The sequence below is a fragment of the Gopherus evgoodei genome, chromosome 1 (genome assembly GCF_007399415.2).
Source record: "Gopherus evgoodei ecotype Sinaloan lineage chromosome 1, rGopEvg1_v1.p, whole genome shotgun sequence".
Lineage (NCBI taxonomy): Eukaryota > Metazoa > Chordata > Testudines > Testudinidae > Gopherus > Gopherus evgoodei.
Genome location: NC_044322.1, coordinates 129,457,941 through 129,474,037, shown reverse-complemented (window position 1 = coordinate 129,474,037; position 16,097 = coordinate 129,457,941). Strand labels below are relative to the sequence as shown.

Genomic DNA, 16,097 nt, shown 5'->3' with positions numbered 1-16,097 from the left:
ATGCAGAATACTGCTGTAAAAAGGGCTTATTTATGTTAAATATATGTTTAAACTAATATTTTCTCTATTACACTAGTTATATGTGGAGAATGATGTATTGTACTTTCCATTACAGTGGGGCAATTAGTAAAAAGGTAAATGTCCTTGAAGTCAAAAGAGCTCAGCAACATGCTGCAGATCAGAGGAATTGTCTTTTTTACTGCAAGAAGAAATTGTGACATAGATCATACTTATTCACTAAAAAATTCTCTAGTTTTTCATAAAGGGAAGGGAACGTATTGGAGAAGTGGGTCAGGAAGATGCCCATTGGGAAGATTTTTCTCTTTGGGAGTCAGAAATAAAATAAAAGTTAATTTACTAGAATCTAGTAATCAAGAAAAGTCTCAAACAAATCTGTTTAGGTGGGGGGAAGGGTTTTAAAAGGGCTGTTTACTAGAACATAGAAAGGCATCAATGTTGTGCAGATATTACATACATAAACACTGAAGAAAATACCTTCAAAGCAACTTAATCTAAAAGGCTATTAATAAATCCTGTGCACTAAGCCTTCTTCCTGTAGCATTCTTTTAAAGAATATTTCAGTATTTTAGTAAAAAAACAAAGGCTTTTTTTGTTAACTTTTACTCTTTAGTCCTAAATTAAAATATAGCTACTCGTGGCACTGTAAATCTTTCCAATGAACATTCAGGATTGGTTTCCTGAAACTGCAACTCTACTGCAGTGCAGTGAACAGTCTGCAGCAATATAGGAAAGGTTCGGAGATGCCTAGTGTTCTAACATTCAGCGGCTTAGCAGCTCTGACAGTCTTTAATGAATCCAAACGACATTCTGGGGAAAGCAATTTTTGCAGTCTTAATGTGGAGCATGAACCGAATAAAAAATAAAATACTGCATACAGGTTGATTTGCTGCCTAAGACAAGACAAAACCTTTTGTAGCAGTATTCACTAAACAAACAGGTGTTTTTGTATGTGTGGATTGTGCAGTGCTGTGGTAACAGTGAATAGGTGATGCAATATTTAAGGTGTATCTGGCAACAAGAAATGGCAACAAGAAGGTTGGACTACTTAGGGGAAAACTGACTTAACCGACTGTATAATCTATATGATGGTGCGCTATACTGACTGCTGCATTGCATGAACTTCTGACAGGGTCCAGAGACAGATTTTTTTCGATGATTAGGTTTTTATTAGTGTGGTTAAAACAGCTCACATACATCTAAGGATTCAGATCCATAGAAAAATACTTCAGGGGAATTATTATGTAGGATGTCAAGACCTTCTCTGTATAGTTATTTATAATTATATTATTATTATTTCCATAGAATGCAAACAAGTCAGACTTTTGTGTTTATTTAAGCCTTAGAAGAGCTCTGCACTGCTCCATCTGTCACCATTACTCATAAATTCAAGCAGTTCCTACGCACTGCTGTTGGAGAGCTGATTTTAGCAGAATATGCATACCATTGCCCAGTCCTCCGGCTGTGGACTTACATTCATACTGTACCGCCTAAAAATTGCAGCAATGCTTCGGAAGCGTCATTAATCATTTCCAAAGCACCCAACTGATAATATGCTTAGTAAATGGAAATGAGACTGAAATACAAGATCTATTCCATTGTGGATTCACTCCTTTACAAGCAGTCTGAAAAATGGATTATAAGTACAGCTCTGTGCTATAAAATTCCAGGTGTCCTCAGAAGGGGAACTTCTTTGTTTTGTTTTAACAGAAACCCAATGTTACTCCATAGAATCCATCTTTTAGAACAAGAAATTCCCTGTCAGCTAAATGGAATCTTAAGCTCTATGACTATATCTGCTCTGCACCTCCAACACATCCAGCTGAAATGAAAAGGAGAATTTCCTGTGGCAGGGGAAAATAGCATTCTGTAGACTATAAAACCTCAAACTGAGACTATATAGGGACCTATTTTAGGTAACTAGTCTCCTAGCCACCCTCCCACATACAATTTGAATTCCAGGTGTGCAATCAGGCCGAATACGTCAGAAGCACCTGATTTGTTTCAGATTTTTGTTTTTCAGTCACTGTTTTCCTGCTTTATCCTGATATTATTTGGCTGCTTTGTTTTTGTGCCCATGGCAATAAATATTGAAAATCTATTCACTGTGAGACTATAACACTGCAGGTTTCTCTGTAGCTGAACCATAAACATTAAAACTGCAGCCTGTTTGAAAAAGAAAAGACTTCTGACACTCCTTCCAGTCCTGGAAGACTCTCACACGAAGGCAGTATCTAGGACCTTACTGTACAATTACTGCTCAGTTAGTGCAGAGCTCGGAAGGGCTGTGCTGAGCTTCTATTTGACACACACCACTTGCTGCTTAAAATGCACACTCACTGTTTAATGGGTTTACTGCCACGGCTAGGTTTGGAGGGCAGGTCAATACTGTAAAATCACTAGGTGTCAAAGACACAGCGAAAGGCACTGTACTTTTATTGTGTTTTACTTTGAAGTCAGTAACTGAACCTAGAAAACAAAAAGTGACAAATAAAGTGACTGTTTAGTGTTGAATGGCTCATGCTTGAAATGAACACTTGGAAATTGCAATTTTCTGATGGTCCATTTCCCTTTCAGTGCTAAGACTATAGTTTTTAGCCTTCATTAATCATTATCTTAGCCTCTGAATCTACTCACCAAAGCTCTCGCTTACTAAAGACATCCCTTAAAAATAGTGGGGGGCGGGGGAATGCATTGTGGAATATATGCAAGAAGCTTTGTTTGGGGATCACAATTAAATATTACATTAACTAACTTACACAGTATTATATATATATATATATATATATAACATATAATATAATTATATTATATATATATATATATATATATATATATATATATATATATATATAAAATACTGTGTAAGTTAGTTAACTTACTAACACTATATATATACAAACAGTTATATATATATATATATAACTGTTTGCATGAGATTTTCTTTAAGATCTGCTTTTATCTTATCGCTTCATCCTGCTGTCCTTGTACAATCAGAATTCCAATTTTACATGTTAAAGGAATCGATCATATCATTCAGGCTTTATCACATCCTCCCACTGTAAGAATAGTGGGAGTGGAATAGAAAGCAAATGAATTGTTGTAAGGTGATCTTGTCATATTCTACACCTTTATTTCCCTCTCTGTGGTCCACCATAGAGCACCTACTTTAATGCTTCTGGCTCCTCAGCCATCACCTCTCTTGAATGGAGACACGCATCTCCCTCCCTCCTGACTGGGTACTTCCAGGCTACTCAGTTCCCTCACTACACTGTGAATTCCCTAATAAGTCAAACTGCTTAAGCAGAGCCTATACACACTGTAATTACCCATAGTTAAGTTACCACACACCTCTTTCTAAGCAAACACTTTTATTATTAAGTTAAAAGCATTAGAGAGAAAAAATGAAAAGAAATACAGCAGCCTGCACACATCTAATAAGCATACCAGAGATCACTCCAACTCCAACAGGGACCATGGTCAGTAAACAGTCTTCAGTCCCCCTGCCCCACACAGGGATTTTTCTGTGGTTACAATTTTCATAATTTCATAAAATGTTTTGTTCAAGAATACTAATGAACAAGAACACTAATTAAAAAATGTAGTGCCTCCTTGTAGATGAGTGGACTCACCCCTGTGGCTCCTCCTGCTGGTGACTTCTGGGAATTAGCTCGATTCAGCTCTCGAGCGCCCTCTGCAGGCCAGTGATCCACTAGTCCTCTGGCCCCTGTGTCCCTTCCTGGACCCTGTGCCCTTTTGCCTGGGGATTTTCTGAAAGTTGAAATTGTACTAAGAAGTTGTGCCTGAAACCAGAGCTTGATTTGGTTTCTGAGAGGGACATTGTTCCTTTCCTGGGCAAAGGGAACCATTCTACTCACCTCTGGGAAGGCCTCAGCTGGAGTACCATGCCCAGTTTAGATCACTAGAAAATATGTAGAGAAACTGGAAAGGATCCAGAGATGAGTAACAAAGATGATCAAAGGGATGGAATGGAAGCTGCACAAGCAAAGACTGAAGGAACTAGGTATGTTTAGTTTAGAAAAGAGGAGATTAAGAAGGAATATGATAGTGGTCTTCCGATTCTTGAAAGGCTGCTACAAAAAAGTTGGGGAAAAGTTGTTCTCTTTTGCTACAGGGGGCAGAATAACTGGTTATGAGTTCAAACTACAGCATAGCAGATTTAGATTAAATCTCATGGAAATCTTTCTAACTGTATGAAGAGTAAGACAATGGAAAAGACTGCCTTGGTAGCTCCGTTGCTGGAGGTTTTCAAAAGAAGGCTGGATAACCCCCTCTGTGTTGGCATCTTGGCAGGGGATTAGGCTAGATGATTCTGACCCTATGATTCTATGAAAGGAGGTGACCATTCTCTGTAGTGAAGTTGGAAAGCTCAGTCAGCCCTGGGAAATGTAGGGGAAATCTGAAGTGGGATTTGACTGTATCATAGTTGATTGGTCACAGGAGAGTGCCCTGATAGGGGTGAGCCCTGCTACACAGGCCTAAGGGAAAAGACACTGATTTCCCTACTGAACACCTTGTGTAATAGGTCTCTGCAGAAAAATAGTAGTAAAATACTTTCCCTAAAGTCTAAAAAATTTGAAACAAATGATAATTTGAATGAATAGATCTCTCTGTTTATAGGCGGAACTGGTAGTGATGCCTATTATTAAGATGGCCTGACACTTTCCATTATAAGATCCTCAGATTTCAGTTCCTTCTATCAATTATAGTTTATTTTGAATTCAAATCTTCACGATTTCTTACAGAAGATTGGTATATTGCTTACCCTCTAATATTTTATTTCTCTCTTTTTTTGAAGATATTGGTTGATTCCAGGTGTGTGTTATGGAAATAAAGTACAATCACTATTGTTTTGGTTTCATAAATAAACACAATAGCTATCAGAAGTCAATATTATTAAGAGATTGCACGGGAAAAATCAGAAGTGTAAAGAGTAAACTCTTTTACACACACCCACTTGCAGCAAAACTCATTGTCGAGAGGAAGTACACTCTCAAGGGTGCCTTTTGCCTTTCTATTAAAAGAGTGCAGTATTTTTGCAGTGCAGGTGCAATTGCAACAGTGGCACTGAACTTCAGTTGCAGAAATCCATTTTGTCATCCAGTAAAGTCACAAAGTGCCACAAAAGAATGAAACATATTTAGAATACAAAAGTGCCTGTCACAAGTTTATTATGATAAGTAACAGTTAATATATTCATGAAAACTGTTAGATAAAGGTTACAATTGGGCAGCATTGTGTAGAGCTCAGCGAGAGATGGGGATCCTTGCAGAATTCTCATTCTGCTGACGTTAATACCCAGAGACATTTAGTAGTGTTTTATTGTGACACCTTCCGTTATCTTAACTAGTTGCCAGAGCTTCAACTTATGTGCACATGTTATTATTTTGCTCCTGAATCAGTCACCACACCATTGCAAAAACATTTATTTTGTGACACTTGAGAAGCAAGCTTCATGTAGGCACTTTGAAGAGCTGTGCCTCAAGAAGTGTAGGCTGGGCATCACTGAGCTACCGTATATAACTGGGGCATAATGGCAGGAGTCACAGCTCACAAAGAAGGAAAGTGGAAGAGAGTGGTGGATGAATTCTCTGTGATTTCCCTCTCTGGAATGGTCCACAGTTTGAGTCAGTGCCTCAAGGAAAATGGCTAGGTAATACAAGATAGACTATTCTCAGATACTGACCTGAATGTACTTTGGTGATAGACATTCACTTTGAGAACATTTCGGGTACAGAGCAAATTTAGAGTGAAAACACTTAAAAATAAGCATCATTAGTAGAGAGCAAACACTGATAAATAATTATCTTCTAGCAATTATATGAAAAGAAGAATGGTGTCTAGGCTAAAGCACAAGATTGGGAACCAGGAATTTCCAGCTTTGTCACAGACTTTGTGTGTAACTTTGAGCAAGTCACTTGGCCTGCCTGTGCCTCTCTTTCCCCACCAGGGGTGCTAATACTAACTTACCATTAACTCAGAGGGGTGTTGTAAACCAAAATTCATTGGAGTGTTCTAAGAGCTTGGCTGGAGAATATATAGAAACACAGAAAAGCATAGTTCTTCTTTTATTACATTAATAGCTGCATTATTCAGGAAGCATTCCAGTAGTTTTCTTTGTTTCGTAAAAAGACACATGAGTTTCCAGAATGTCTATAGGCCAAAAGGTCAATTGAAAGGCTAAAATTACAAAACAGGAAGTGGAAGGACAGTGCCAAGTGAAAGGTCCAAAGTCAAGTGAATGGCTAATTGCCAGGTGAAGCCAACTATGCAAATCCATGAGCTATTCACATGTGTGATATTATGTCCCCCAGCCAAGCCTATGGAATAGCTTCGCAAAGGTTATTTCAGACTATTTTATGATATGGGCAAGAGTATTCTCATATCAACAGATCTTCCATCCCCAACCCATACTCCTTCACACTGGCATGTAAGGAGTTCCTACAAAGTGGGGCTCTACTCCCCTACACACTCTCCAACCATTTGCATTCGGAGTTGGGGGGATAGTATAGGAGTTTTCCCTTTACTAAACACACAATCTAGCTGTTTGTGGTATGTGAAGGGATGAGGGAAGGGATGGTTAATGAAATCTAAAAACATGCCAGCTTAGCTGAGTGTTTTTGTGTTTTTTTTTTAATCTTTGCTGTAACCATGGTCAGCATTCTGCAGTCACTTACACAATGATAACATTACCTCAGAAATGACACTATGAGGTAAAGTAGTCCATCTTGCTGGCATTTATGCATTTTATGGGGAAAATCCTGGCTCATTTGAATTCAATGACAAAATTTTCATTAACTTCAGGGAGGTCCGTATTTCACTTTACAGGATTGTCACATAAAAAGAATGTGTCTTCATTTTCATACACAGAGGGTGGGATGGAGTGGAAGAATAATAGTAAATGTATCCAGCCCATGATCCTGATCCTGTGTTTCATGAAATGTACTGAGTGCTCTCATGTCCCTTGGGTTTAGTTCTTTGAGCACAACCAACTTGCATCTTTTGGCTTAATTTCTACAGCTTCTGTACCTACAGTACAGAACATGGCCCAGGATTTTTAGGGCTATGAATTGGAACAGCGTGTGCTTAAGAAAGAGGATAGAAAATATGACACTAATTTCCTGCTATAGCTATTCCAGGCTTTTGAGTTTCTAATGGGGGGAAATGACTTGTGCTTTTATAGTCTATGTAAGTTTATCCAGGTTTTAGAATTCTTGTCTTGTGTCCAAGAGTACTGTAGTAGATATATTGCATCAAGCCAATGCCTACTTGTCTGGATTTGCTAAATCCTCCTCTCTATTCTTTGAGAACAAAAGGAATACTTTATTTCCTTTTCAAATACATGTTAGAATTCCTCAAAGTAGCAGCACATTGAAATCTCTGGCAGTATTGCTTGGAAAGGGAAAGCTCTACCTTAGTTTCAGACAAGGAGTAACAATATGGGATCAAATTGTGCTCATAGATAGTACTTAAATGAATAAAATCTAAAAACTTCTGGAATACCCAACATTTATCTTCAGATGGCAGGCATGTGGTCCAGAATAATATGCAAAAACAAAGCAAAATTAGATTAAGAATATTTTTTTAAATTGTATTTTATCTGATTGAATTCAAGGGTAAATTCCACTGATAAACAGGTGAATAGAAGCATCTTTAGATTATTAAAGCTAAATGCCAGTGTAGATCTAACACTAAGGAATAACAGTTTTTGAACAACAAAAGAACCGTGGGAATATTTAATTATCTCATGGGCATTTAAAAAAAGAAAACAAAAATGCTTTTAAAACTGTAATATTGGATGAGGGAATTCCTGAAACATAGAAGAAAAAGAAAAAGATTAAATTGATTTTTGAAAAGGATAAACTAATACATATGGGAATGGAAAAAAGAAATGTCAGTATATTGCTTAGAAGATATATTATATACTTTAGTATGATATATTATAAAGCATAGACAATATTCTTTGCCCTCTGAAGGCTGAAGCCCCGCCCCCTCCAAAATGGAATATCTAACTAGCTGTTATATTTAGATATAGCGTTCATGTTTCAAAGGAAGTAACATGCATATTATTGCTAAAGGGTTTGTGCAGATCAACTTATTATTGTTTTTGGTTATTTTATTTTTAATTTCCCCCTGCTAATTTAAAGGCAGATATTTCATCTTTAAAAAGTCAAATATAAACAGATTAATACTGAATGGTCAATATATTTTTAAAGTTTTTGTTAATATCAGATGATCTTAAAAATGTAACACTGGAAAGATGATAGAAAAACAAATTTAAATGTTGGGCTGATCAGATTTAATATTATCCCCTTAGGGATTAGCTCAGAGCTCCTATAAAAGTAGTTGGACTAGTGCTGATTTCCCTCCCCGTCCCTACCCTAAGAAGTTTGGATAGGGTCAAAGCCTGTAATGCTGTATTTAGTAGTGTTTAACACACTGTACTCACAAATAGTAATTCCTTAATGCCAATGATAGAAAGATTTACTTTGTGTCAATACAAAGCTTTTCCCTCACGTGTTTGGTGAAAAGGAGGGCTAATAGTAGCATAAAGCAATGGATATATATAAATAGTTAGATTTTTTTTCTCAGTTATGTGTTAGCACTACGTCACAATGGTTTGAAGTTATTATATACCAACATTATTAATTATCATGTACCAAATACATTATTATTATATACCAACTTAAAAGCATTAGACAGATCCTTAGCTGATACATCTTGTCATAGTTCCATTGCAGCCAGAATTTGGTTGCCATTAACAATTAATCTTTAACAACCACACAGTTCTACCTGATACCCTGAAGCAAAAGTCAAATCTTGAAACATCCTGAGCACCTACAACTGCCACTGCTGCAGGTGCTGAGTACCTCTCAAAAATTCATCTTTAGTGCCTAATCCTTGAAGCCAGTGCCAAAACTTCAGCTGATTTTAAAGGGAATAAGATCAGGTCCTATTTTCTTATCTATATATAGGGAACTACTGTAATATCTCATATTTCCTGTTTAGTAAATGTTTTTGTTTTTTTAATGGCACCGCTGCAAGCTTACATTTAGCTAACTGTCTTCAGTTTCTGTTAACTATTGTCAGATAAAACAGAGTTCATTTCTTGATTGAGTGTAATATTGTTTGTTTGTTTTTTACTGTTGTAGAGATCCAAACCAGCCTGTTCCACAGGACACAAAGTTCATCCATACAAAACCCAATCGTTTTGAAGAAGTGGCCTGGTCTAAGTATAACCCTAAAGACCAGCTCTATCTGCACATTGGCCTGAAACCCCGAGTTCGGGATCACTATCGAGCAACAAAAGTCGCCTTCTGGTTGGAACTTGTACCACACTTGCACAACTTAAATGAAATATTTCAGTATGTTTCCACAACAACTAAGGTGCCACCTCCTGATATGACATCATTTCCTTATGTCACCAGACGTTCACCTGGAAAGTTGTGGCCAGCGACAAAACGTCCAGCAATGACACCAGCCAACAATCCTAAACATTCGAAGGACACCCACAAAACAGCCCCAGAGGATACAACTGTCCTGATAGAAAACAAGCGAGATTACTCCACAGAGCTGAGTGTCACCATCGCAGTGGGGGCATCCTTGTTATTCCTCAACATTTTAGCTTTTGCTGCATTGTATTACAAGAAAGACAAGCGACGTCACGAGACACACAGGCGCCCCAGCCCCCAGAGGAACACAACTAATGATATAGCGCACATACAAAATGAAGAGATTATGTCATTGCAGATGAAACAGCTAGAACATGACCACGAGTGTGAATCACTGCAGGCACATGACACTCTGAGACTAACCTGCCCACCTGACTACACCCTTACTTTGAGGAGGTCCCCAGATGACATTCCACTAATGACACCCAACACCATAACCATGATTCCAAATACGTTAACAGGAATGCAACCTTTGCATACTTTCAACACCTTCAGTGGAGGACAAAACAGTACTAATTTACCCCATGGACATTCCACCACTAGGGTATAGCTCTGCCATTTCCCCCTCTTACCCCACAAGCCACTTGGAAGAAAAAGAAGTAGAGGAAAGAGCATTCACCATTGAACAACTTGTTAAAAAACAACAACAAAAAGTAAACACGAAGGGCAGTCCTTATTTTCTTACTGATCCTTCCCATAGAAACTCTCTGATATTAAAGATCAGCTTCAAACCCTGTGAAATGTGAAACATGTATATTGCTGTCACGATACTGCTTTAAGATCTTAGCCGCTTTGATTGAAAGTTGATGCCAGAAGAAATCACTTGAAAAGATGTTTTGAGAGTAACAAACAGAAGCAGAATTTTCTGGAACACAGAGCCAGTGACTGTACAGTTTTTTTTAATATATGAAATTTAAAAAAACAAAAAAAAATCCACCATTTCTTTATGTGCCATACCATGAATGGCCCTTGTTAAAACAAAGACATCACCGTGGGCTTTTATCCAGCATAAGAAGCTGTAACCATAAGGGGGAAATAGGATTTTATTATTAAAAATAAGAGGACTATGCAGTAAAATACGTATAGTTCTGTGCAAAGAGATGACTTGGCAGCCTGAACTATATTTAAAAAAACTTTGTAAAAAGTGTACATAGCTGTGAGTTTAAAAAAATAAGCTTTTATTGACATTTTCAGTTTGAAAAGAACTTTTAGAAATTGTGCTTTCAGTTGTGACCTATGTGTATATACATTAGTCATATCACCTCTGTTTCCTCCAGACCAAAAGGAGGATTTTCTTCTTAATTACTAGTGGTGAACAAAAACATGAGGTTTTTCTAACGTTTCATTTATAGGAGGACATGATATCATACACAGAATACAGTTGTCTGTGTGACCTGCGTATTTTCCCTTACAGGTTACAGAAGTGCATGTTAAAGCATTCTTAGGAGACAGTTTTTTAGATTTTTTTTCTTTTCTTTTATTTTTGTGTTAGCCTTCATTAAATTGCAACACAGAGATGGATCAAAAAATGGAAATCACGATTATTGTTTTAAGCTTGTTGAATTGAGCAAAGAAACAACAATACAATGAGTCCAGTTTTGTAGTTCTTGGTTATTTTAATACATTAGCAAGACTTGCTTCACAATCTAGTGCCCTGACAAACACAAAGAAAACCTGCCTCTTGGTCAGTCTTTTATGAGGAAAACTAACTCTGTATTCACCAGCAGCTGCAGAAGAGCTTTTGCTGAGGAAGCACACACTCAGCTTTGCCAAACAGTGGAAAAATGAAATTGGACAGAGGAAAAGGGGTGGGGTGGTTTGTTTGGTTTTTTTAAAAGTGGAAAGGTCATGACTGATTGGTATGAAAAGAGCTTTCTCACCCAGTATCCCGTTATTGTGATTAAGAGTGCACCTGTCTGAAAACTCTGTTTTTGCTGGTTAATTATATAGCAATGACAAAACCAATCAATATTGTTGGGAGCTAAAAAGAGAGGGAGCTAAAAGTGCTCTGTGTGAATTTATATGAAAATTCTGGACAGCTTCATTGTCAGTGAAAGGTTAAATTATTATTCTCCCCTGCCCTCCTTTAACTGGAGAACTAAGAGCGAAACAGAGCCATCACACAAGGGGCTTAGCAGTTTCATTTAAACAGCCGATTCAAGTGTGAAAGCTAGATATGAGTTATTAACTGATGAAGGTTGTTTATATTTTGTCTTTAGAAAGTGACTGCATCATCAAGCGATAGTAACCAAAGACATTTGAACAAAGTTGCTCTGCACTTGAACATGACTATCCCAGATGTATTTTGTATCTTTATTTCAGTACCAAACTCGGCACGGCACCATCATATTGTCTGTCCCATACAGAACCTAACACAAGATGCCTTCTACCTTTGTGATAAAACACTGGAATAGCCAGCCCATGAAATGATATTGCAGACAGTGATATCAAAATCTGTGGGCTCTGCACAACTCCTTGCTGTGTGTGCATGGCAGAGAAGTGGGTTCTGAGAGAAATGAAAAGAGATTTAATACAGTAAAAATGCATCATATGACCAATCATGTTTTATACGTAAGAAGACAGATATGTTATACAGATTAGAAAGTGTTGAAGCAACAGTCCCAACCTGCATCTAGTAGCAAATGGAAAAATTTCTTCTTCACTGATCCATCCCATAATGTTTATTAAAGCTGACTCTTTACCAGGCCATTTCCACAACCTATGTATTGCCTCAGCTGAGATACAGTAGTTCATGACTCTAAAAAAAGGCAGTGATGCTTGGCATCATAACCAGTTGGGTATATTTGTAATGTGAATTACAGTATTTGTTTAGTACTTCCAATTGTCTTCTGCTAGCAATATGTACAGTAATGTGTCAGGCTTGTGACATTTGGGTAAAAAAGTTCCTGTAAGTGAATGATTTTAGCTTTTAAAAATAATTATGATCAAATCAATTCAATAATTTAATACATCTGAATTGATGTATGCTTTATAAATGAACAAGATTTATAGAATCTTCATAGAATTCTATAATAATGATAACAAAATACACTTGGCAAAGAAAAGAAAACAAGAACTTTCCCAGGCTTATAGTCTTGACCTTAAGAGGCACGCAGGGTTTAATGGTTTCTCTTGTTATTGTTTTGCAATTTTTTGTTTTTGCCTTAAGTAATGATAGAAGATATATATGGCTGGACACATATGTATAAACTTTTCAGCAGCATTTTTAATAATAAAATATCACAGTATTTTCTAATGTTTTGTGCAAATAATTATGTGTTCATCCAATTTTTTTTAGTAGAAAAGTATTTTTTTAAATCTCCTTTTAATAATCCAGTGTAAATGATGCCTTGCTATACAGTATCACAGTATTGAATTAGCAGAGGTTGCATTTTCAAGATATTGAGTTGGCATGGCTATTAAATATCTATAAAATTGTTGCTCAGGTGAGTGAACACCTGCTTAGACGCACAGATGATGAAGATATTCTGGAAGAGAAAGCTCCATGTGTTTATCTCTATGGTCTATGGATCCCACTGAACTCTGTTTTGCGTGTGTTTAACATTCTCACAGATCAAAGTATTCTAAGGGAATGCATAGCTGAACTGCCTCCCATGTAAATTTAAAGTTTAACATGAAAAAAATTGTCTCTCAGATTAGGAATTAAGATAAAACTATCTGTATTAATTATTATTGTCTCTGTGTCTACATTGCAATCAGACCTCAGCATGTGTAGACATACCTGAGCTAGATTTGATCTAGCTAGTTCAAATAACAATAGCAATGAGCCATGGCAGCACATTCTATACAGGCCTACCCGGTACCCTAGGTATGTACTCAAGCATCTAACCCATACGGCTACAACTTCACTGCTCTTGTTATTTGAGCTAGCTAGATCAAAACTAGTTTGGATATGTCTCTACATAATCACACTTATCATTGCAGTGTAGCTAAAGTAATCATTCATATCCGTTTAGAATTAGATCTTTAGATTTTTAAAGCATAGTATTTAAAACAAATGCCATGCCATCATCCATATATATTACAGGATGAACATTAATGACATCTTCAGATATAGTGAACAAATATAGTTTTCCCTTTTGTCAGGTTAAAATTTTTTTGTTACCCAGGTTTCCTGTCATTGGAGTGATGAATATGTGGGCAGGGATGGTGTCCCTAGACTCTGTTTGCCAGAAAGTGAGAATGGGCATCAGGGGATGGATCGCTCTGTTCATTCCTTCTGGGGCACCTGGCATTGGCCACTGTCAGAAGACAAGATAGTAGGCTAGATGGACCTTTGGTCTGACCCAGTATGGCCATGCTTATGTGCTGGCAATTAGATCTGGATTACTATAGTAAAATATTGTCTTTGAATATTTGTTCACATTTCTAAACACAGTCAATTCAGCTGTATTTCTACCCCTTTGCTTTCTGTAATGATTCTGTTGAAAATTATTACTGAACAATGTTCTGTGAATTTTGAGCATAGGTTGAAGAGCAAATTTTGAATTAGTAACCCCTCAGGATTTACATCAGGGCTCAGATTCTAAAAGCTATGCTTGGTGAGCAGAAACATACTATATCCAATCAAACAGTTTAAATTTTCAGTGTTCAGTTCTTTGCAAATAAGCTATCAATCAATAATTATTCAGCAAATATATCTGCATGAGAAATAACATCAGGAAATTCACAGCTTGTTCAGAGACAATTCGGAAAGAGAAAGAGTCTGAAATTGCTAAAATATTATTCATTGTGAATTGTTCACCCCAAATTTATTGTAATCATTCAACAAATAATCTTATTTCTAGCTAAATAGTTCTCTGCTAAAAAGATAGGATGAGTGATCTTCTGAAGCTAACCAAGTATCAGTTCTTTTTTGAGTCTTAAGAAATATAACCAATGAGATTGGTAGGTTCCTATTTACACTTTGCTAGACTATGATGATCCATGGTATTTCATATGATAGACACAACACATGAAATAGTACTATGGCAGCTATATGCTTATTTCCGTTCTGTAGTTTTGCAAATGTGTTGTTTAATTTATGAAGAATAGTTTCTCATGTTTTTACTGGGCCTGTTTGACTCATTAAGCCTGTTAAATGTGACTCTCTCCAAAGGCCATAAATAGAGCTGGTCAAAAATTGGAATTCTGTCCCACTTGAAATTCTGATATTTCAACACCTGTTTTCATCACAAATCAGGCTGAAAAGTCCATATCAAAGTTTTGTGCAGAATAGAAAGTTCCAAAAAATTCAGTTGGAAGTGTCTAAACATTTCGTTTTGCTTTGTTGAACTGAGCTGAAACAGTTTGTTTTGGTTCAGTTTGATGTTGAAATCCACCAGCGAGGGCTGTTACAGTGGGAATTTTATTTCAGGTGCCTCATGTCCTCTCAAGAGATTCATGACTCAGGTTATCCATAACTTGAAAACAGGAGGCTGATCACAAGCTGTGGTAAACTAATGCAAATCCATATAAGTCAAAATGATGTTTACTTTAGGGATCTGGTCAAAGATTAATTAAGAAGAGAGAGAGAGAGAGCAGTAAAACATACAAAGGCATGTGCATAAGCTGTCTAGTCTGAAACTCCACAAAGTTCATCAACATCAGGTCATTTTAGCCCAGATTTTCAACTGTCAATGGAATTTTGGCTTCTAAGTATCTAAATCCTTTTGAAAATGAAATTTAAGCTCCTAAATCAATTAGACATTGCAATGCTGACACATCAACATCTAAATATCTTTAAAAACCTGGGCCTTTAATTTTAGTTACAGTGAATTAAAAAAAAAATCTTTCATTTATACAGACCACTTTCTTTCTTTCCTGTAATCCTTCGGCAGGTCATCCCGAGTGACACATAGTCTTTGGCTTTTGATATCTTGTGTCATCCTTTTTCTGTACCTAACTCACAGCCTTGTTATTCATTTGAGGCTTCTTTTATGTGATTGGCTTGTCATATTGTACACTGCTCTCTCAAGATGTGTTCCGAAGGATCTTTCCTGACACATCCATTGTGTTTGTCCCCAAATTCATTCTGGATTGTACAGATTTGGGTAAACAGTTTCTGCTTCTGTTTTTCTTGTTCCACTTTTACTATTTAAAAAAAATATTCCTATGAAGGTGTATTCACAGAAGAGTGTTTCTCATCCCAGAAAAATACCCTATTCTAAGAACTGCCTGCTCTTTTGCTGGTCTAACAGCCATGCTTTGGCATGGTAATTGTTTTAGCTGAAGGTGCCAACCTAGAGCCAATTTATTCCACTTTTACAGATGCAGTGTTTTTATTATTCATATTATTTATTCTGAACATGTTTTCTTCTCTGCATTATATTGTAATCGTGAATAGATTAAATTAGGCTGCCACATCATTGCACTGCAAGTTTCCTCAAAGCTAAAAAGGAACTTGTTATTCTTTTCTAGTAGGATGTGGCTAGTAATACTATATCATGCTAAACAAAAAGTGTTTGTAAAGAACCCTGCACAAGGACTAAATGGAGATAAAGAAGGCAGCTCTGAAGCCTTCTGCCTTGGGTAGTAGAATCTGTTGGACTCAGTGGATGCTGACTCCTGCTGGCTCAACCCTTCTGTTAGACTGGCCCATTTCAT

General features: G+C 36.9%; 1 protein-coding gene across 3 annotated transcripts in view; it reads left to right on the top strand.

The window, feature by feature from the left end:
- Nucleotides 1-13,062, top strand: part of NLGN4X (neuroligin 4 X-linked) — a 290,649-nt gene extending 277,587 nt beyond the window's left edge. For all 3 annotated transcript variants that reach the window (XM_030572254.1, XM_030572234.1, XM_030572244.1), the window contains one exon: nucleotides 9,192-13,062. In XM_030572254.1, the coding sequence (XP_030428114.1) occupies nucleotides 9,192-10,041 (850 nt within the window). In that variant the 3' untranslated portion in view covers nucleotides 10,042-13,062. The remainder of the gene's footprint in view (nucleotides 1-9,191) is intronic.
- The last annotated feature ends 3,035 nt before the right edge of the window (nucleotides 13,063-16,097 follow it).